Below are 22903 nucleotides of genomic sequence, written 5' to 3' on the forward strand. Positions count from 1 at the left end.
CCCTGAATATCAGTCTGAAGAAGGGTCTCGACCCAAAACGTCACCCATTGCTTTTGTCCAGAGATGCTGCCTGTCCCGGCTGAGTTAGAGTCATCGAGTGATACAGTGTGGAAACAGGCCCTTCGGGCCCAACTTGCCCACACCAGCCAACATGTCCCAGCTACACTAGTCATAGAGTGATTACAGTGTGGAAACAGGCCCTTCGGCCCAACTTCCTCACACCGGCCAACATGTCCCAGCTACACTAGTCCCACCTACACTAGTCCCACCTGCCTATGCTTGGTCCACATCCCTCCAAACCTGTCCTATCCACGTACCTATCTAACTGTTTCTTAAATGTTGGGATAGTCCCAGCCTCAACTACCTCCTCTGGCAGCTTGTTCCATACACCCACCACCCTTTGTGTGAAAAAGTTACCCCTCAGATTTCTATTAAATCTTTTTCCCCTTCACCTTGAACCTATGTCCTCTGCAAATTTTGTGTCAGGTGTTGGTGTGAACCAATATCTGCACTTCCTTCCTGCATTGCTGTTCAGCCATCAGATGTCAATATTTTCAGCTGTATCCAGGGTCTCCAGTCCCCGCGGTGACCAGCGTTCACGGAAGGCCTCCAGCGCATGTGTGCTCCCTCTCCAGGGACACGTGGACACGGTCATAGGCCTGGAAGAGGGGCAGGCAGCCGACTTGGGCAGAACCCTCGACTGCCAGCTGCCTGGACCCATGGATGGCCATCCTAGCCAGGCCCAGGAGCAGATACTGTACAGGGTCTGTACTGAGGGAGTGTTGCACTCACGCCTGTCCAGTATAAACTGGCGGTGCGTGGTCGACACGGATCCGCTGGGCCGAATGGCCCCTTACATGGTGAGTGGCTCAGTGCTTAAAGGCTTTTTTTATGTTTAGTGATAGGGCAATGAAACCGAGGAAAAACTTTTTCACCCAGGGAGTTGTGAATCTGTGGAATTCTCTGCCACACAAGGCAGTGGAGGCCAATTCTCTGGATGTTTTCAAGAGAGAGTTAGATAGAGCTCTTAGTGCTAACAGATTCATGGGGAGAAGGCAGGAATGGGTTACTGATTGTGGATGATCAGCCATGATCATATTGAGTGGAGGTGCCGGCTCGAAGGGCTGAATGGCCTACTCCTGCACCTATTTTTTTCCATTCGGCCCTTCAAGCCAGCACCACCATTCAATGTGATCATGGCTGATCATCCAGAATCAGTACCCCGTTCCTGCCTTCTCCCCATATCCCTCGATTCAATGGATTAAGGTCCACTGAAGATTTTAGAGATACAGAGTGGAAACAGGCCATTCGGCCCATCGAGTCCGTGCTGACCATGATCCCCCGTTCACACACCAACTCCATGTTATGGCACTTTCTCATCCACTCCCTACGCACGAGGAACAATTTACAGAGGGGCCGATTAACCTACAAACCCGCCCGTCATTGGGGTGTGGGAGGAAACCGGAGCGCCCGGAGAAACCCACACGGGTAGAAGCCACAGGGAGAAGGTGCAAACTCCACACAGACAGCACCAGAGGTCGGGGTGGAACCCGGGTCCCCAGCACTGTGAGGCAGCCGCTAAAAGCCGCTGTGTGTCGGGTTTCTGCTCCACGCCTGGACCGACAGCGAGGATGCCGTGGGCGCTATCACAATGCAGCCCGTCTCCGGGGGAGGGGCTGGGGGGAGGCCGCCTTGCAGAGCCGCGTCCTGGGCCGTAGAGGAGGCCCTACAGCCGCAGGTGGTAGAGGGTGAGTGGGGCACGGTTCCCGCCCACGTCCCGGAGCCCCGGGCTGAAGAAAGGGTAGATCGTCTCGGTGAAGGTGGCGGAGAAGGTGTAGAGGTGGCACATGTCATGGGCGTTGTAGAAGGAGACCTGTCCGGCCTCGTAGTCCACGTACACCCCCAGGCATGCCGGGCGGAGGGAGGGGAGCAGGCGTGTCGGGGGTGAGGTGAGCGCCCGGTAATCCACGCCCCTGCGTAGCCACACGGCCCAGTAGCCATCCTGCGGTGACAGGGTGAGATGACCCTTCCTCTCGGCCGTCTCCCTCGCCACCCCCAGAGCCCACTCCGTCTTGTCCCCGACCTCCACCTCCCAGTAGCGGCGCCCGCCCGCGATGCCCTCGCTGGCCAGCACGCAGGGCGAAGGGTCGAAGCGCCGCGGGCTGCCGGGCACAGGGAGGCACTTGTCACCCAGGCCGACGGCCGCCAGATCCGCACGCAACTCCAGCCAAGGGTTGGCGGTGTCCGGGTCCAACGTCAGCGACGCGGGCACTGGGGCGGGGAGAAGGGAAGATGTCAGACAGCTGCTCCGGTCATGAGGTCCTGCTGATGCCACAACTCACCCGGCATCTTGTCCACAGTAACATAGAAAACAGGTGCAGGAGTCAGACATACAGGGGGCACAATGTAAGAACAAGGGTGAGGCCATTTAGGACTGAGATGAGGAAAAACTTCTTCACCCAGAGAGTTGTGAATCTGTGGAATTCTCTGCTACAGAAGGCAGTGGAGGCCGGTTCACTGGATGTTTTCAAGAGAGAGTTAGATACAGCTCTTAGTGCTAACGGATTCAAGGGATATGGGGAGAAAGCAGGAATGGGTTACTGATTCTGGATGATCAGCCATGATCATATTGAGTGGCGGTGCTGGTTCGAAGGGCTGAACGGCCTACTCCTGCACCCATTTTTGTTTCCATTCGGCCCTTCAAGCCAGCACCACCATTCAATGTGATCATGGCTGATCATCCAGAATCAGTACCCCGTTCCTGCCTTCTCCCCATATCCCTTGATTCAATGGATTAAGGTCCACTTAAGATTTTAGAGATAAAGAGTTGAAACAGACCCTTTGGCCCACCGGGTCCATGCCAACCAGCGATCCCCACACACCAACACTATCCCACACACACTAGGGACAATTTACAATGTTGACAGAAGCCAATTAACCTACAAACCTGTGCTGTGCTGTGTTGTACCAAGTCCAGCAGAGGAAGGGTAGGGCATTGGGCATTGTGTCAGCACTGCCTGGTGCTTGGATTCCATGCCCATGGTGATGGGCTCCGTGGTGACATCTCTTAGTTCAGTTTATTGTCACGTGTATCGAGGTAAAGTGAAAAGCTTTTAGAAACAGAAACATAGAAAATAGGGCAGGAGGGGGCCATTCGGCCCTTCGAGCCAGCACCGCCATTCAATGTGATCATGGCTGACCATCCACAATCAGTAACCCGTGCCTGCCTTCTCCCCATATCCCTTGATTCCACTAGCCCCTAGAGCTCTATCTAACTCTCTCTTAAATCCATCCAGTGATTTGGCCTCCACTGCCCTCTGTGGCAGAGAATTCCACAAATTCACAACTCTCTGGGTGAAAAAGTTCCTTCTCAAAAGTTCCCTTTCAAAAGTTTCTTTTGTTGCGTGCTGTTCAGGCAGCAGAAAGATTATACAATGATGAGAGGGGATCTTATCGAAACGTATAAGATTATTAAGGGGTTGGACACGTTGGAGGCAGGAAACATGTTCCCAATGTTGGGGGAGTCCAGAACCAGGGGACACAGTTTAAGAATAAGGGGCATGCCATTTAGAACTGAGATGAGGAAAAACTTTTTCAGTCAGAGAGTTGTGAATCTGTGGAATTCTCTGCCTCAGAAGGCAGTGGAGGCCAATTCTCTGAATGCATTCAAGAGAGAGCTGGATAGAGCTCTTAAGGATAGCGGAGTCAGGGGGTATGGGGAGAAGGCAGGAACGGGGTACTGATTGAGAATGATCAGCCATGATCACATTGAATGGCGGTGCGTACAGGCTCGAAGGGCCGAATGGCCTCCTCCTGCACCTATTGTCTATTGTCTATTGTCTAAGAGGGTTTGAGTATAGAAGGAAGGCGGTCCTACTGCAGTTATACAGGGCCCTGGTGAGGCCGCACCTGGAGTATTATGTACAGTTTTGATCTCCTAATTTGAGGAAGGACGTTCTTGCTATTGAGGGAGTGCAGCGTAGGTTCACCAGGTTAATTCCCCGGATGCTGGGACTAACGTATGATGAAAGAATAGATCGACTGGGGTTGTATTCACTGGAATTTAGAAGGATGAGAGGGGATCTAATACAAACATATAAAATTCTTAAGGGATTGGACAGGCTGGATGCAGGAAAAATGTTCCCGATGTTGGGGCAGTCCAGAACCAGGGGTCACAGTTTAAGAATAAGGGGTATGCCATTTAAGACTGAGACGAGGAAAAACCTTTTCACAAAGACAATACTTGATTACAATCAAGCTATTTACAGTATACAGATACATGATAAGGGAATGGCGTTTAGTGCAAGGTAAAGCCACCAAAGTCCGATTAGAGATAGTCCGAGGGTCACCAAAGAGGTAGATAGTAGTTCAGCACTGCTCTCTGATTGTGGTAGGATGGTTCAGTTGCCTGACAACAGCCGGGAAGAAACTGTCCCTGAATCTGGAGGTGTGTGTTTTCACACTACTGTACCTTCTTGCCCGATGGGAGAGGGGAGAAGAGGGAGTGGCCGGGGTGAGACTGGTCCTTGATGATGCTGCTTGCCTTGCCGAGGCAGCGTGAGGTGTAGATGGAGTCAGTGGAAGGGAGGTTGGTTTGTGTGATGGTCTGGGCTGCTGGCCTTGCCGAGGCAGCGTGAGGTGTAGATGGAGTCAGTGGAAGGGAGGTTGGTTTGTGTGATGGTCTGGGCTGCTGGCCTTGTCGAGGCAGCGTGAGGTGTAGATGGAGTCGGTGGAAGGGAGGTTGGTTTGTGTGATGGTCTGGGCTGTGTCCACAATTCTCTGCAGTCCTGGGTGGAGCTGTTCCCAAACCACGCTGTGATGCATCCTGATAAAATGCTTTCTATGATGCATCTGTAGGAGTTGGTGAGAGTTGTTGGGGACATACCAAACTTCCTAAGCCTTCTAAGGAAGTAGAGACGTTGGTGGTTGCTTCACTCTGGGTGGTGCATAGTGACACCCCATGGTGGGGGGGTGCTGATGGGTGAGTGCCCTGCCCCTCTGCCCACTCGTACCTCCCCGTGAGCTAGAGTGCGTGGACATGCCGGTGCGTTACCTGGGCTGATGCAGCTCCTCATCTCCTTCCACACGTGGTACTGCAGCGGCCCTCTGAACAGGCCCAGGCAAGGCTGGGCAGAGATGGCAGCTGGGCAGTGGACCTCCTCACTGGGCCTGGCGCCGGGGAGAGGGGAGCGGTGAGATGGGAAACAGCGAGTGGAGGGGGGTGATACGGGGTGGGGATGAGGGGGGGGTGGGTGATATGGTGGAGAGGGGGTGGGGATGAGGGGGAAGGACGGGTGGGGGGTGGGGAGGGGGTGGGGATGAGGGGTGGGGGTGGGGATGAGGGGGGGTGGGGGATATGGTGGAGAGGGGGTGGGGATGAGGGGGGGTGGGGGATATGGTGGAGAGGGGGTGGGGATGAGGGGGAAGGACGGTGGGGTGGGGATGTGGGAGGGTGGGGTGGGAAGGGGTGGTGATGAGGGGGGGATGAGGGGGGAAGGATGGGGGGATGGGGTGGGGAGGGGAGGGGATGAGAGGGGAAAGACGGGGGGTGGGGAGGGGGGATGAGAGTGGGGAGGACAGGGGGGTGGGGATGTGTGGGGGGTGGGTAGGAAAGGGGTGAGAATGAGGGGGGGAGGGGATGAGAGGGGGGGAGGATGGGGGTGGGGATGAGGGGAGATGGGGTGGGGAGGGGGTGGGGATGAGAGTGGGGAGGGGAGGGGAGGGGATGAGAGGGGGGAGGACGGGGGTTGGGGGGTGGGGATGGGTGGGAATGTGAGGGGATGAGGGGGGAAAGACGGAGGGGGGGTGGGGAGGGGGTGGGGATAAGAGGGGGGAGGGGGGATGAGAGGGGGGAGGACAGGGTGGTGGGGATGTGTGGGGGGTGGGTAGGAAGGGGGTGGGGATGAAGGGGGGTGGGTGGGAAGGGGGTGAGGATGAGGGGGGGAGGGGAGGGGATGAGAGGGGGAGAGGACGGGGGTGGGGAGGGGAGGGGATGAGAGGGGGAGGACGGGGAATGGGGCGGAGTGGGGAGGGGGTGCGATTGCCGGGATGGGGAGCGGGTATTGGGCGGTGGCGACAGGGGATGGGTGGCCAAGGCTGTCCTCTCCTCAGGTGGAGCAGGGAAGGTGGCAGCTCCATCAGTGAGGTGGCACAGTCATGACCACTGGCACAGTCTCCGTTTTTGTGCAGTGTCTGGAAAGATTTCATAGGAATCTGAGGGGCAACGTTTTCAAACTGAGGGTGGTGGGTGTATTAAACGAGCTGCCAGAGGAGGTCATAGAGTCACGCAGGACTGAAACAGGCCCTTAAGCCCAACTCATCCATCCCGACCAACAAGCCCCATCTACATCTGCCCACTTTTGGCCCGTATCCCTCTAAACCTATCCTTTCCATGTCCCTGTCCAAATGTCTTTCCTAATGTTCAAACAGCTCCTCCAGCAGCTCATTCCATGTACCACCATCTATTAAAGTTGCAGCAGGAACTATAACAACATTTCAAAAACATTTGGACAGGTACAAGGATCGGAAAGATACAGAGGATTTGTGCCAAACACAGGCAGATGGGACTAGCATAGATGGAACAGAGGGATCTGGGAATAACTGTGCATTGTTCCCTGAAGGTGGAATCTCATGTGGATAGGGTGGTGAAGAAGGCGTTTGGTATGCTTGCCTTTATAAATCAGAGCATCGAATATAGAAGTTGGGATGTAATGTTGAAATTGTACAGGGCATTGGTGAGGCCGAATCTGGAGTATGGTGTGCAGTTCTGGTCGCCAAATTATAGGAAGGATGTCGACAAAATGGAGAGGGTACAGAGGAGATTTACTAGAATGTTGCCTGGGTTTCAGCACTTAAGCTACAGAGAGAGGTTGAACAGGTTGGGTCTTTATTCTTTGGAGCGTAGAAGGTTGAGGGGGGACTTGATAGAGGTTTTTTAAATTTTGAGAGGGACGGACAGAATTGACGTGGGTAGGCTTTTCCCTTTGAGAGTGGGGAAGATTCCAACAAGGGGACATAGCTTCAGAATTGAGGGACAAAAGTTTAGGGGTAACATGAGGGGTAACTTCTTTACTCAGAGGGTGGTGGCTGTATGGAATGGGCTTCCGGTGGAGGTGGTGGAGGCAGGCTCGATTTTATTATTTAAGAGTAAATTGGATAGGTATATGGATGGGAGGGGATTGGAGGGTTATGGTCTGAGAGCAGGTAGATGAGACTAGGTCAGAGAGAATGGTCGGTGTGGACTGGTAGGGCCGAACGGGCCTGTTTCCGTGCTGTAATTGTTATATGGTTATATGGTTATATGGGTACCTTGGTCAGCATGGATGAGTTGGGCCAAAGGGTCTGTTTCAGTGCTGTCTGACTCTGAGACTGTAGCGAACATCCTCCTGGTGGCAGAGACAACGGAATATAAAGGAAACAGAGACACGTACCTTTCTCTCAGCCAATTGAACTCCTAAAAACAACAGAAGAAAATGTTTGACGATTATATTCAATAACTCGTGAAAAGGCAGAGGTGTAAACAGCTATTTGTCCTGATGAGAGATCTCGACCCAGAACATCAACATTTCCTATCCCACCACAGATGCTGTTCGTGTGGGAAGGAACTGCAGATGCTGGTTTACACCCAGGATGGACACAAAATGCTGGAGTAACTCAGCGGGACAGGCAGCATCTCTGGAGGGAAGGAACGGGTGACATTTCCGGTCGAGACCCTTCTTCAGACTGAGAGTCAGGGGAGAGGGAGGCACAGAGATAAGGAAGTGTAAGGTGTGAAAACGAGACATCAAATGGGGATGGGGGTCAACATGTAGAATAGATCATTGTTGGCTCGGAGAACAGGACAATAAAGCAGACAGAGAGAAAACGGGGACGGTCAGACTGGTGGGAGAACGAGGAATGGGGAGGGGGTGGAGAGAGAGGGTTACTTGAAGTTAGAGAAGTCAATATTCATACCGCTGGGGTGTCAGCTGCACAAGTAAAATATGCTGCTTGACCCATTTTCCTACAGCTACAGAAATGGGCACAGAAAGAAGCTGATAGAGTGATAAAGAGGTCATATGGTTTATAGGTCGGGGCATTGAGTATAGAAACATAGAAACATAGAAAATAGGTGCAGGAGTAGGCCATTCGGCCCTTCGAGCCTGTACGCACCGCCATTCAATATGATCATGGCTGATCATCCAGCTCAGTATCCTGTACCTGCCTTCTCTCCATACCCCTTGATCCCTTTAGCCACAAGGGCCACATCTAACTCCCTCTTAAATATAGCCAATGAACTGGCCTCAACTACCTTCTGTGGCAGAGAATTCCACAGATTCACCACTCTCTGTGTGGAAAACAACTTTCTCATCTCGGTCCTAAAAGACTTCCTTCCCCCTTATCCTTAAACTGTGACCCCTTGTTCTGGACTTCCCCAACATCGGGAACAATCTTCCTGCATCTAGCCTGTCCAACCCCTTAAGAATTTTGTAAGTTTCTATAAGATCCCCCCTCAATCTTCTAAATTCCAGCGAGTACAAGCCGAGTCTATCCAGTCTTTCTTCATATGAAAGTCCTGCCATCCCAGGGATCAATTTGGTGAACCTTCTCTGTACTCCCTCTATGGCAAGAATGTCTTTCCTCAGATTAGGAGACCAAAACTGTACGCAATACTCCAGGTGTGGTCTCGCCAATGCCCTGTACAACTGCAGCAGAACCTCCCTGCTCCTATACTCAAATCCCCTTGCTATGAATGCCAACATACCATTCGCTTTCTTCACTGCCTGCTGCACCTGCATGCCTACTTTCAATGACTGGTGTACCACGACACCCAGGTCTCGTTGCATCTCCCCTTCTCCTAATCGGCCACCATTCAGATAATAATCTCCTAATTGGCCACCATTCAGAGGAGAAGAGTCAGGAGGTCATGATGTAGCAGATGGGACTTTAGTGAGGCTGCGTTTGGAGTATTGCGTGCAGTTTTGGTCGACTCGTTGCAAAACGGATATGGAGGCTTTGGAGGGCGGGTTCACCAGAACGCTGCCTGGATTAGGGGGTAGGAGCAACAAGAAGAGGTTGGACAGGTTTGGATGGTTTTGTCTGGAATGCCGGTGCATGAGGGGGGAACTGATAGAAGTATATTAAACTACGAGAGGCATGGATGGGGTAGACAGTCAGAAGCTTTTTCTCAGAGTGGAAAAATCAAATAGCAGAGGGCAGAGCATTTAAAGGTCAGAAGGGTCGAGGGGCAGGGGGCAGACATGTGGGATATGTTTTAAACAGAGTGCTGAGTGTCTGAACACACACACAGGTGGTGGAGGCAGATACCACAGTGACATTTGAGACTTTGGATGGGCAGGGAATGGAGGGATATGGATCACATGAAGGCAGATAAGAGTTGGTCTTGGCATCATGATCTGCATAGATATCTCATGTGGATAGGGTGGTGAAGAAGGCGTTTGGTATGCTTGCCTTTATAAATCAGAGCATTGAATATAGAAGTTGGGATGTAATGTTGAAATTGTACAGGGCATTGGTGAGGCCGAATCTGGAGTATGGTGTGCAGTTCTGGTCGCCAAATTATAGGAAGGATGTCGACAAAATGGAGAGGGTACAGAGGAGATTTACTAGAATGTTGCCTGGGTTTCAGCACTTAAGCTACAGAGAGAGGTTGAACAGGTTGGGTCTTTATTCTTTGGAGCGTAGAAGGTTGAGGGGGGACTTGATAGAGGTTTTTAAAATTTTAAGAGGGACGGACAGAGTTGACGTGGGTAGGCTTTTCCCTTTGAGAGTGGGGAAGATTCCAACAAGGGGACATAGCTTCAGAATTGAGGGACAAAAGTTTAGGGGTAACATGAGGGGTAACTTCTTTACTCAGAGGGTGGTGGCTGTATGGAATGGGCTTCCGGTGGAAGTGGTGGAGGCAGGCTCGATTTTATTATTTAAGAGTAAATTGGATAGGTATATGGATGGGAGGGGATTGGAGGGTTATGGTCTGAGTGCAGGTAGATGAGACTAGGTCAGGGAGAATGGTCGGCGTGGACTGGTAGGGCCGGACAGGCCTGTTTCCATGCTGTAGTTGTTATATGTTATATGTTATATGTTATATTGTAGCGACCATAGAGAATGGTCCAGGTCGTCGAACCCTCGGATTGGCCAGCGAGGTCACGTGGGAACGCGACCATGGGGATTGGTCCAGGAAACGACATCGCTGATTGGCCAGCGATGTCAGGTGCGCGTTTGGCACCCGTTTTAGCCAGTTCGGCGAAGTCTTCAAGGAAGACAGTAAGTTTATATTGGTTGTCCTGTAACTTGTTGTTTTGACTCTGTATTCGTGTATTGCGGCTGCAATAAACTTCGTCTACAACTAGCAAGTTTCGGACTCGCCATATTGGTGACCCCGAACGTGATCTGGACGATTACACAACCAAGCGCATGATGCGGTTTATCATAAATTCACCTGCGGAAGACAAATATGAAACCATGAAGAAGGCATTACTGCGAACCTTCGGGTTAAATAAGCATGGTGGTGCGGCAAAACTTCTGCACCTACCGGAGCTTGGAGACCAACTGCCTTCCGTCCTCATGGCCGACATGATGGTGCTAGCCGGTGAGCACACGGATTGCCCGATGTTTGAACAGGCATTCCGCGAGAAACTTCCCGAGGATGTCCAACTGCTGCTCACGGATTGTTCTTTTAAGGACCCCGAAGCATATGCAGCGAAAGCGGACGCGCTCATAGCGGCAAAAAACAAGGCAAGTGGTTCAATCAACAAAGTCTCGACATCGGTGACCACGCCACAGCGACGGCAAGATGGCGCCACGTCTCCCGCCAATTCTCCGAAAGCCCGCCAAAAAGATCCGCACAAGCGCGGCTGGTGCTATTATCACCTACGATGGGGTAACGAATCCCGCAACTGTCGTTTGCCTTGTACCTTCGCGGGAAATACCTCGGCCGATCGTACATAGGGGCAGTTACGATTGGCCAGAACCGGCGCCTCTATGTCCATGATCGATTCACGGACACAGAATTTTTGGTAGACACCGGAGCCATCGTCAGCATAGTGCCGCCAACCGACCTCGAAACCAGATCGGGTAAGACAGGTCCCACCCTCATCGCGGTTAATGGCAGCCCAATTCGCACTTTCGGCACACGGAAGATGTCCCTCGCGTTAGGCCTCCGCACGTACGAATGGCCATTCATCATAGCCGACGTCAAACAAGCGATCCTGGGCGCAGATTTTCTCTGGGCTTTTTCACTGGTTCCTGATGTCCGCGGTAACGACCTCCGACCCGCTGCTGAAGACGAGCACGTCGCTCCGGCAATCGCCTCCTCGCCCAGCCCTACCGTCCAGGCCGTCGTCGCGGCCCCCGACTCGTATGCTGCGATTCTGGCAGAGTTCCCAGAGCTGCTCGTCCAACGTTTTGACGCACCTTCAGCTAAGCACGGTGTGGTCCATCACATCCGCACCGAAGGCCCTCCCGTTTTCGCTCGGGCCAGGAGACTACCGCCAGACAAACTGGTGGTGGCACGGGCGGAGTTCAGGAAGATGGAGGAAATGGGAATTGTTCGTCAGTCTGACAGCCCGTGGGCCTCGCCGTTACACATGGTCTCCAAGGCATCTGGGGGGTGGAGGCCATGTGGCGATTATCGGCGTCTCAATGCTGTCACCACGGCTGATCGCTACCCCATACCGCACCTACAGGACTTTTCATCTGGACTGGAAGGAGCGGTGGTGTTTTCCAAAATCGATTTGGTGCGAGGATACCATCAGATTCCGGTGCGACCGGAGGACATACAAAAAACTGCAACTATTACTCCGTTCGGGTTGTTTGAATGGTTGCGTATGCCTTTCGGTTTAAAGAACGCGGCACAGGCTTTCCAGCGACTGATGGACCGCGTGGGCAGGGGTTTACCCTTTGTGTTTATTTATTTAGACGACATCCTGGTAGCCAGCCCCTCAGTGCAGGAACACCAGGCCCATTTGCGGACCGTGTTCCAGCGGCTCCAAGACCACGGGCTCATTATACAACCCTCCAAATGTCAATTCGGCCTCCCTGCTCTCGATTTTCTAGGGCACAGAATTACCCCTGCCGGCGCTGCCCCTTTGCCAGAGAAGGTGGAGGCTATCCGGGCTTTCCCCAGGCCCACCACAGTAAAAGGGCTGCAGGAGTTCGTAGGCATGGTTAATTTCTACCATAGATTCGTTCCGGCAGCGGCGCAAGTCCTGCGCCCGCTTTTCCAATGCCTTGCAGGTAATCCGGTAGAGTTGTTGTGGTCCCCGGCCGCAGTCGGCTTTTACGGCAGCTAAGGCAGCCTTGGCAGACGCCACCATGTTGGTCCATCCGAGCCCCTCCGCCCCCACGGCCCTGACGGTTGACGCCTCTGACGTGGCGGTGGGTGGGGTTCTGGAGCAGCAGGTTGGTGGCCGTTGGCAGCCTTTAGCGTTTTTCAGCCGGCAACTAAATTCGGCCGAGCTGAAATATAGCGCATTTGACCGAGAGCTTCTAGCTCTCCATTTAGCTGTCCGTCATTTCAGGTATTTCCTGGAGGGCCGCCCATTTGTGGCATTTACGGACCACAAGCCATTAACATTTGCTTTTTTGAAATTGTCTGACCCATGGTCGGCCCGCCAGCAGCGGCACCTGACTGCTATCTCTGAATTTACCACAGATGTCCGTCATATCGCGGGTAAGCTTAATGCCGTTGCTGACGCCCTGTCTAGACCTGCTTTTCCCCCTATTTCGGCGGTGGACTGCGAAGTGGATCCCCAGGAGCTCGCGGAGGCACAGCTCCTGGCGGATACCGTTTCGACTTACCAGTCCACCACTTCGGGATTAAAGTTGGCCCAGGTAGCTTGTGGGTCGGAGGGCACGAAAGTCTGGTGTGATGTTTCTCTTCCTCGTCCCAGGCCGGTAGTACCGCCCTCCCTTCAGCGCCGGGTTTTCGATGCCATTCATGGGCTGGCGCACCCGTCCATCCGCTCCACCTCTGCCTTGGTGGCAGCGAGGTTTGTCTGGCATGGCCTGCGGAAACAGGTAGCGGGGTGGGCACGTTCCTGCGTGCCCTGTCAGACCGCTAAAGTCCAGCGCCACGTCCAGCCCCCCGTACAGGAGTTCGAAGTCCCGGCTTCTCGTTTTTTCCACATCCACGTGGATTTGGTCGGGCCTTTGCCTTCCTCCCGGGGCTACACTCACCTCCTCACGGTGGTGGATCGGTTCACCCGGTGGCCAGAGGCTTTCCCATTGTTTGATATCTCGTCAGCGTCTTGTGCTAGGACTTTGGCCCTTCATTGGGTAGCTCGTTTCGGGGTCCCGGCAGTTATTACAACTGACAGAGGGCCACAGTTCACTTCGTCCCTCTGGGCCGCGCTGGCGGAACTGTACGGGTCCAAATTACAACCCACAACTGCATATCACCCCCAGGCAAATGGACTCGTAGAAAGGTTCCACCGCCAACTTAAGGCGTCCCTCAGTGCAAGGCTTGAAGGCCCGGACTGGGTAGACCAACTCCCTTGGGTTCTTTTGGGCATCCGGACGGCTCCTAAGCCAGATCTCGGTGCGTCGTCCGCAGAGCTAGTATATGGCTCGACCCTTCGAGTACCCGGAGATCTGTTTCCGGACCCTTCAGCCCTGCTCCCTACAGTCCCATCAGCGTTAGCATCTCTCCGGGAACGGGTGGGCTCCCTGGCTCCAGTGCCGACTTCACGTCATGGGTGTCCCATGGTACATGAACCATCTTCCCTGAAGGACTGTGAGTTTGTTTTTTTGCGTAAAGATGCCCATCGCGCCCCGTTGCAGAGGGTCTATCAAGGGCCGTTCCGGGTTTTACGTAAGGGAACGGCTACTTTCACCTTAGACATGGGCGGCAAGAGTGAACTCGTCTCGGTGTCCCGGCTCAAACCTGCCCATTTGGACCCGGATCAACCAGTCCTGGTCGGTCAAACCCCTAGAAGAGGCCGACCTCCGTTAGTTCCGCCCAGTCCACAAACCCCCGTTCCGACAGTTCCTCCAGGACCCCCCGTTTCGGCAGTTCCCCTAGGACCCCCCGTTTCGGCAGTTCCTCCAGGACCCCCCGTTCCGGTAGTTCCTCCAGAACCTCCCGTTCCGGCTGTTCCACCAAGTCCGGAACCTCCGGCTCCTGTGGTTCAGGCTGTCCCTCTCCGTACTCGTTATGGTCGCGAAATCCGGCTCCCTGCTAGGTTCCGCACCTCGGGTTCTGGGGGGGGTCATGTAGCGACCATAGAGAATGGTCCAGGTCGTCGAACCCTCGGATTGGCCAGCGAGGTCACGTGGGAACGCGACCATGGGGATTGGTCCAGGAAACGACATCGCTGATTGGCCAGCGATGTCAGGTGCGCGTTTGGCGCCCGTTTTAGCCAGTTCGGCGAAGTCTTCAAGGAAGACAGTAAGTTTATATTGGTTGTCCTGTAACTTGTTGTTTTGACTCTGTATTCGTGTATTGCGGCTGCAATAAACTTCGTCTACAACTAGCAAGTTTCGGACTCGCCATAATATGTTATATATTGTGGGCCAAAGGGCCACTATGTTTAGTATAGAGATACAGTGCAGAATCAGGCCCGATAGCCCAGCGATCCCCGCACATGGACACTGTGTGTATCTGCACTGCCACACACTGGGCCTGTGCTGTATCTGCACTGAGCCACACACCGACCTTTGTGTTCTGGGCCGTGTCTCCGTTCCTGCTGCGGCCTACCATCGGCCCAACTCCTGGAGCTGGCGGCCTCCAGGGCTCTGGTTCGCAGAGCCCGCGGATCGGACTTACCACCACCGGAGCCGGCCGTCTTCGGAGGCTGCGGGAGCGGCTGCGACTCGCCTTAGGCTCGGGCCGCGTGGATGCCGACATCGGGAGCTCCGGCAACGGCAGCGTGTTCGCCCGCCCCGGATCACGGGGCTTGGGTCGCGGACATTTCACCGTCCGGCGCGGCCTAAGATATGCCGCGGGATATTTCTCTGCTGGGCGGGGGCTTCAATGTCGGGAGCCACGACCGCTCCGACGTGCAGCAACAGCGGGCAGCAGCAGCGTGTTCGCCCGCCCCGGATCGGACTTATCATCGGCGGAGCCGGCCGTTTTCGGAGGCTGCGGGAGCGGCTGCGACGCGACGCGCCTTGGGCTTGGCCCGCTGTGGACCGTCCGGTGCGGCCTGCAACCACAACAACCTGACTGCGGGCGAGGACAGCAGGAGAAGGGAAAGACATTGTGGCCTTCCATCACAGTGAGGAGAGAGAGGACTGGAGGAGACTCACTGTGATGGATGTTTCTTTGATGGATGTTTCTTTTTTGTGTGTTTTTGGGGTTGGGTAATTTTATTGTTGGACTGTGTTTTGGGGGTTTTTGGGGTTGTGTAATTTGAATGCCTATTTAATGCTTTTATTGTTGGACTGTGGGTGACCGAATTTCGTCCAATATTGGATGACAAATAAAGCTATCTTGATATCTTGATCTTGATCTGTACCACACACTGGGCATGTGCTGTATCTGCACTGAGCCACACACTGGGCATGTGCTGTATCACTGCCACACACTGCCACACACTGGTCCTGTGCTGTATCTCTACCACACACTGCCACACACTGGTCCTGTGCTGTATCTGCACTGAGCCACACACTGGTCTTGTACTGTATCTCTACCACACACTGGGCATGTGCTGTATCTGCACTGAGCCACACTGGTCCTGTGCTGTATCTGCACTGAGCCACACTGGGTCCTGTGCTGTATCACTGCCACTCACTGCCACACACTGCCCACATCCACCAACTGCCACGCACTGCCACGCACTGCCACGCACTGCCACGCACTGCCACGCACTGCCACGCACTGGTCCTGTGCTGTATCACTGCCACACACTGCCACACACTGCCACACACTGCCACGCACTGCCACACTGCACCACAGAGGGTGACAGAGGCAGAGAGGAGGGAGGGTACCTGTAGGAAGCGCAGACTGTCCCACTGGTTGACCACGGCCTGGCACTGGATGATGTCCTTCTGCAGGGTGATGAGTGTGCCCGCTGGATGGCCCGCAGGTTGCCCTCCAGAGGCTGCACCAGGCTGCCCGCGTGCACCGCCATCTCCCCTCCGCACTGCCCTCTCCCTCTCGTCCAGGAACCGCCTCAATCGCCGCAAACTCCTCTGTCACCTGGCGGCCCAGGCTCGCCACCGTGCCCTGCGGACGCAAGGCAGGAGGTCAGCAGTGGGCAGGGGGGGTGAGGGGCAGAGGTCAGCGCGGGGGGAGGGTGAGGGCAGAGGTCAGCGCGGGCAGGGGGGGGGGGGGAGAGAAGGTGAGGCAGAGGTCAAACGCGGGCAGGGGGGCAGGGGGGAGAAGGCAAGGCAGAGGTCAACGTGGGCGGGGGGGTGAGAAGGCAAGGCAGAGGTAAACGCGGGCAGAAGGGGCGGGGGAGAGGGCAAGGCAGAAGTCAACGCGGGCAGGGGGGGGCGGGGCAGGGGGAGGTGAGGGCAGAGGTCAGCGCGGGCAGGGGGGGGCGGGGGAGAAGGCAAGGCAGAGGTTAACGTGGGCGGGGGGGGCGGGGGAGGTGGGGCTGAAGTCAACGCGGGGCAGGGAGGGGGTAAGGGGTGAGGGTAGGGAGGGGGGTGGGGGAGGTGAGGCTGGGAACCAGCCCCTGTGGAGGGGGAGGGTGGGTGAGGGGGTGAGGGTCGAGCTGGGAACCAGTCCCTGTAGTGAACCTTGGTCGCCAGAGCTCGGGGGGTGAGGGGGGCAAGGGGGTGAGAGCAGTGCGGGGCTAGAGTGGGCAAGGGGTGAGAGTGGACGAGGGGTGATGGGGTGAGAGTGGAGAGGGTGAGAGGGGGTGAGGGGCGAGAGGGGGGTGAGGGGGTGAGAGGTGAGAGGGGGTGAGGGGTGAGAGGGGGTGAGGGGTGAGAGGGGTGAGGGGTGAGAGGTGAGAGGGGGTGAGAGGGGGTGAGGGGTGAGGGGGGTGAGAGGGGGTGAGGGGTGAGAGGGGGTGAGGGGGTGAGAGTGGGTGAGGGGTGAGAGTGGGTGGGGGGTGAGAGGGGGTGAGGGGTGAGAGTGAGTGGGGGTGAGGGGTGAGAGGAGGTGATAGTGGGTGACGGGTGAGAGGAGGTGATAGTGGGTGAGGGGTGAGAGGGGGGTGAGGGGTGAGAGTGGGTGAGGGGTGAGAGGGGGTGAGGGGTGAGAGGGGGCAAGTGGGTGAGAGTCGTGCGGGGCTAGAGTGGGGAGAGGGGCTGAACAGTAAGGAACGAGACTTGTGCGGGGTGAGAATTGGCAAAGGATGCGGGTAGGTGAGGGGTGAGAGTGGGCGAAGGGGAGAGGAGTGAGAGCGGGTGAGGGGTGGGGGTGAGGGGGGGGCGAGGGGTGGGGGTGAGGGGGGGCGAGGGGGTGGGGGTGAGGGTGGGCGAGGGGTGATCGGGGTCAAGGGTGGTGAGGGGTGGGGGTGAGGGCTGGCATGTGGGTGAAGGGCGGGTGAGGGGTGGGGGTGGGGAGGGGTGAGGGATGAGGGGTGAGGGGTGAGGGGGTGAGGGCTGGCACGTGGTGTAGGGCGGGTGTGAGGGGTGGGGGTGTGGGGTGAGGGGTGAGGGGTGAGGGCTGGCACGTGGTGTAGGGCGGGTGAGGGGTGAGGGGTGAGGGGTGAGGGCTGGCACGTGGTGTAGGGCGGGTGAAGGGTGGGGGGTGAGCGTGGGTGAGGGGTGAGGGGCGAGGGGTGAGGGGTGAGGGGTGAGGGGTGAGGGCTGGCACGTGCTGAAGGGCGGGTGAGGGGCTCCACCCCCAGAGCAACATAGACACAAGGAACTGCAATTGCTGTAATCCTGAGCAAGACACAAAGTGCTGGGGAAACCCAGTGGGTCGGGCAGCGCCTGAGAAGGGAACGAACGGCCAGGGGACAGATCGGGACCTTAGCTCAATCTTTGAAAAAACATCAAAAATCATTTATTCAATTATCATAAAAAAATAATATTTACAAAGCAAAAACAGTGGTTGCACCCCCACCACCATCATCTCAAATCGCCAAATCATCTCATCACTACATATTCAAATAACTATATCGCCATCTTTGTTCATGATACAACCCCACCCCCCCACTCCCCCCCCATTCCACCCCCACTCCTCCCCCTCCAACCCTCCCCCCACTCCCCCCCCACTTCCCCCTCCACACCTCCCCCCACTCCCCCCCTACTCCCCCCCCACCTCCACCCCCACTCCCCCCACTTCCCCCCTCCACACCTCCCACCCCACTCCTCCCCCCCACTCCTCCCCCACACACCCACCCCCACTCTCCCCCCCCTACTCCCCCCCCTCCACCCCTACTTCCACCCCTACTCCCCCACTCCCCCTACTCCCCCCCTCCACCCCTACTTCCACCCCTACTCCCCCCCACTCCCCCCCCTCCACCCTACTTCCACCCCTACTCCCCCCCCTCCACCCCTACTTCCACCCCTACTCCCCCCCTCCACCCCTACTTCCACCCCTACTTCCACCCCTACTCCCCCCCCACTCCCCCCCTCCACCCTCCCCCCCACACACCCCCACTCCACCCCCCCCCCACTCCCCCCCCTCCACCCCTACTTCCACCCCTCCCCCCCACTCCCCCCCCACTCCACCCCCCACCACTCCCCCCCCCCCTGGGGTGCCCAGCGACCCCACAAAATCCCCAGGGAGCCCTCTCCACGTCCGCCCCCTCTCCAGTACCACCCGGGCGCGGACGTGACTCCGGAAAAGGGCGTCCATTCTCAGACTGGGATCAGGGACATCACCTCCCCTCCCTCTGGGACGTGGCTTTGAGAAATGTCATCTCAGCAGACGAGACGGACATCTTTCTTTCCTGGTCCTCCAGAAGGCAGGATAGCGAGGGGCCGAGTGGCCCACTCCTGCTTTGTTTGGAACTCGTGCCCGTGATCACGGATGGAGGAGAGGCTGACAGGGGATAGGTTACCACTCACTGGGACAGGGGGATCAGGGAATGTGGGGAAAGGGCAGGAATGAGGGCCGAAGGAATGTCACACCACCCATTGATTGCATGGGGGAGTAGGCCCGATGGGCCGAGTGGCCTCCTGCTATCCTTGCATCCATGCTGTGGTTCTCCCATCAGATGGAGCAAATGAGAGATCCTTCAAGGAGGTGGCCCTAGAAATCTCCACAACACTGAGACCAGCGGTCGAGTTGCTGCCTTATGGCGCTAATGACCTGGGTTCAATCCTGACCCCGGGTGCTGTCTGTGTGGAGTTCGCACATCCTCCCTGTGACTGCGTGGTTTCCTCCCACATCCCAGAGATTTAGTTTAGTGTAGTTTAGAGATACAGCTCGGAAACAGGCCCTTTCGGCCCACCGGGTCCGCACCGACCAGCGATCCCCACACATTAACACTATCCTACACCCACTAGGGACAATTTTTTTTACATTTACCAAGTGAATTATCCTACAAACCTGTATGTCCCTGGAGTGTGGGAGGAAACCGACGATCTCGGACAAAACCCACACAGGTCACGGGGAGAACGTACAAACTCCGTACAGATGTGTAGGAAAATAACTGCAGATGCTGGTACAAATCGAACGTATAACAAAATGCTGGAGTAACTCAGCAGGTCAGGCAGCATCTTGGGAGAGAGGGAATGGGTGACGTTTCAGGTCGAGACCCTTCTTCAGACAGAAGTCCATACAGACAGCACCCTTAGTCGGGATGGAACCCGGGTCTCCAGCGCTACATTCACTGTAACTCTGCTGCCGCACAGATGTGCAGATTTGTAGGTTAATTGGATCTCTGTAAATTGCCCCCTGTCTGTCGGGAGTAGATACCAAAATAGGAAATCATCGGACTAGTGTGAACGGGTAATCGATGGTCAGCAGTAGAGTTGCTGCATTACAGTGCTTGCAGCACCAGAGACCCGGGTTCCATCCCGACCACGGGTGCTGTCTGTACCGAATTTGTACGTTCTTCCCATGACCTACATGGGTTTTACAATACAATACAATACAATACAGAACTTTATTGTCATTCGGTACCGAGATACCGAACGAAATTACATTTCCAGCAGTCATAGAACACAACAAAAAAGAAAAGAACACAGGACACCCAACCCCAACACAAACATCCATCACAGTGACTCCAAACACTCCCTCACTGTGATGGAAGGCAACAAAACTTCCCCTCTCTTCACCCCGCACCCACGGACAGGCAGCTCGACCCCTACCGAGGCGACCGACCCACACAGCCCCCGCAAGGGGATGGAAGTCCCCGCGGCCGAGCCGCGCCGGGCACTGAAACGTCCCGCGGCCGAGCCATACCGGGCGATGGAAGGCCCCGCGGCCGAGCCGCGCCGGCGATATTAAGTCCAGCGGCCGAGCCGCGCCGGGCGATGGAAGGCCCCGCGGCCGAGCCGCACCGAGCGCTGAACTGTCCCGCGGCCGAGCCGCACCGAGCGATGGAAGGCCCCGCGGCCGAGCCGCGCCGGGCGCTGAAACGTCCCGTGGCCGTACCGGGCGATGGAAGGCCCCGCGGCCGAGCTGCGCCCCGAGGAAGAGACCTAAAAAAAGAAAGGTTTCCCCTACCCCACCACACCACCCCCCACCCCACCCCACCCCCCCACACATACACAGCCAAAAACAAAAACCATCCCAACACCAACACACAAACAAAAAAGGAAAAAAGACAAACAGACTGCCAGCGAGCCGCAGCCATTAGGCGCCGCCACACGTGGGGATTTTCTCTGAGATCTTCAGTTTCCTCCCACACTCCAAAGACGTACAGGACTTGTAGGTTATTTGACTTGGTAAAAATGTAAATGTAATGTGTGTCGGGTGGTGTTAATGTGCGGGGATTTCTGGTCGGGGCGGACCCAGTGGGCAGGTAGATAAGGTGGTCAAAAAGGCTTTTGGCACATTAGCCTTCATCAGTCAAATTATTGAGTATAGAAGCTGGGAGGTCATGTTGCAGTTGTATGAAACGTTGGTGAGGCCGCATTTAGAGTATTGTGTTCAATTCTGGACCTCACGTTATAGAAAAGATGTTATCAATCTGGAATGGGTACAAAGAAGATTTATGAGGATGTTGCCAGGACTAGAGGGTGTGAGCTATCGGGAGAGGTTGAGTAGGATGGGACTCTATTCCTTATAGCACAGGAGGATGAGGGGTGATCTTATAAAGGTGTAAAAAATCATGAGCGGAATATAATAATAATAATAATAAGCATTTATTTTATATAGCGCCTTACCAGAAGCTCAAAGCGCTTTATAAAAACAATCATAACATAAAAACAAACAGCGCGGAAACAGGCCTTTTCGGCCCACCGAGTCCGTGCCGCCCAGCGATCCCCGTACATTAACACTATCCTACACCCACTAGGGACAATTTTTTACATTTACCCAGCCAATTAACCTACATACCTGTACGTCTTTGGAGTGTGGGAGGAAACCGAAGATCTCAGAGAAAACCCACGCAGGTCACGGGGAGAACGTACAAACTCCTTACAGTGCAGCACCCGTAGTCAGGATCGAACCTGAGTCTCCGGCGCTGCATTCGCTGTAAAGCAGCAACTCTACCGCTGTGCTACCGTGCCGCCCTTTGGGTAGACGCACAGAGTCTCTTGCCTAGAGTAGGTGAATTGAGGACCAGAGGACATAGGTATAAGGTGACGGGGAACAGAAACCTGAGGGGTAACTTTTTCACACAAAGGGTGGTGGGTGTATGGAACAAGCTGCCAGTGGAGGTAGTTGAGGCTGGGACTATCCCAACGTTTAAGAAACAGTTAGAGAGGTACATGGATAGGACAGGTTTGGAGGGATATGGGCGAAATGCGGGCAGGTGGGACTAATGTAGCTGGGCCGGTGTGGGAAAGTTGGGCCAAAGGGCTCTAAAAGGACTCTAAAAGCCAGCACTTCAAATAGTTTAGCACTCACAGTACTGTGCTAGGAATGTGTGCTCCGCTTAAGTGCTGAAGTGTGTAGGTCTCTGTGGAGGGATTTGATGCCATACTCTGGCTCATGGGTAAGAGAACAACACTCATGTGTCGTTAGGGAAGGCCACAAGCCTGCCATTGCGGTGTCAAAGATCCTTCAAGGAGGTGGCCCTCGAACTCATGGACGCATTTGTGATCATTTTCCAAAGTTCTCTCAACTTCTGGTTCAGTTCCTGTGGACTGGAGGGAAGCCAATGTAACCCCACTTTACAAGAAAGGAGGGAGAGAGAAAACGGGGAATTACAGACCAGTTAGCCTGACATCGATAGCGGGGAAGATGCTGGAGTCGATTATTAAAGATGTTTTAGCAGCGCATTTGGAAAGCAGTGACAGGATCGGTCCAAGTCAGCATGGATTTATGAAGGGGAAATCATGCTTGACTTATCTTCTGGAATTTTTTGAGGATGTAAAAAGTAGAATGGATAAGGATGTGGTGTATCTGGAATTTCAAAACGCCTTTGACAAGGTCCCACACAAGAGATTAGTGTGCAAAATTAGAGCACATGGTATTGGGTGTAGGTTATTGACATGGATAGACATGGATAGACATAGTAGGAATTAACAGGTCCTTTTCAGAATGGCAGGCAGTGACTAGTAGAGTGTCGCAAGGCTCAGTGCTGGGACCCCAGTTATTTACAATATATATTAATGATTTAGATGAGGGAATTAAAGGTGACACATCTCCGGGATGGATGGACGGGACAAATTCCTAGCTGATAGTCCGGTGGAGGCACCTTCATCACAGTGGAAGAACTGGTGAAACCACTGCCTCAGCTGAAGACAGGCATCAATCAATAGTTTAGTTCAGAGATATAGCGTGGAAACTGGTCCTTTGGCCCACCGAGTCCACACCAACCAGCAATCCCCCATACATTAACATTATCCTACACACACTCGGGACAATTTACATTGATACCAATCCAATTAACCCACAAACCTGTACGTCTTTGGAGTGTGGGAGGAAACCGAAGATCTCGGA

At 55.0% G+C, this 22903-nt stretch overlaps 1 protein-coding gene and 1 pseudogene across 1 annotated transcript in view; one reads left to right on the plus strand and one right to left on the minus strand.

Annotated features, from left to right (window-relative positions):
* The window catches only part of LOC144602919 (retinoic acid receptor RXR-beta-A-like), a 65415-nt gene extending 64679 nt beyond the window's left edge, over positions 1 to 736 (plus strand). The window contains exon 8 of the mRNA XM_078416041.1: positions 636 to 736. Within this exon, the coding sequence (XP_078272167.1) occupies positions 636 to 736 (101 nt within the window). The remainder of the gene's footprint in view (positions 1 to 635) is intronic.
* Positions 737 to 1726: 990 nt separating this feature from the next.
* LOC144602744 (nuclear factor 7, brain-like) overlaps positions 1727 to 22903 on the minus strand; it is a 35010-nt pseudogene continuing 13833 nt past the window's right edge.

The sequence above is a fragment of the Rhinoraja longicauda genome, chromosome 19 (assembly GCF_053455715.1).
Source record: "Rhinoraja longicauda isolate Sanriku21f chromosome 19, sRhiLon1.1, whole genome shotgun sequence".
NCBI classification, from domain to species: Eukaryota; Metazoa; Chordata; class Chondrichthyes; order Rajiformes; family Arhynchobatidae; genus Rhinoraja; species Rhinoraja longicauda.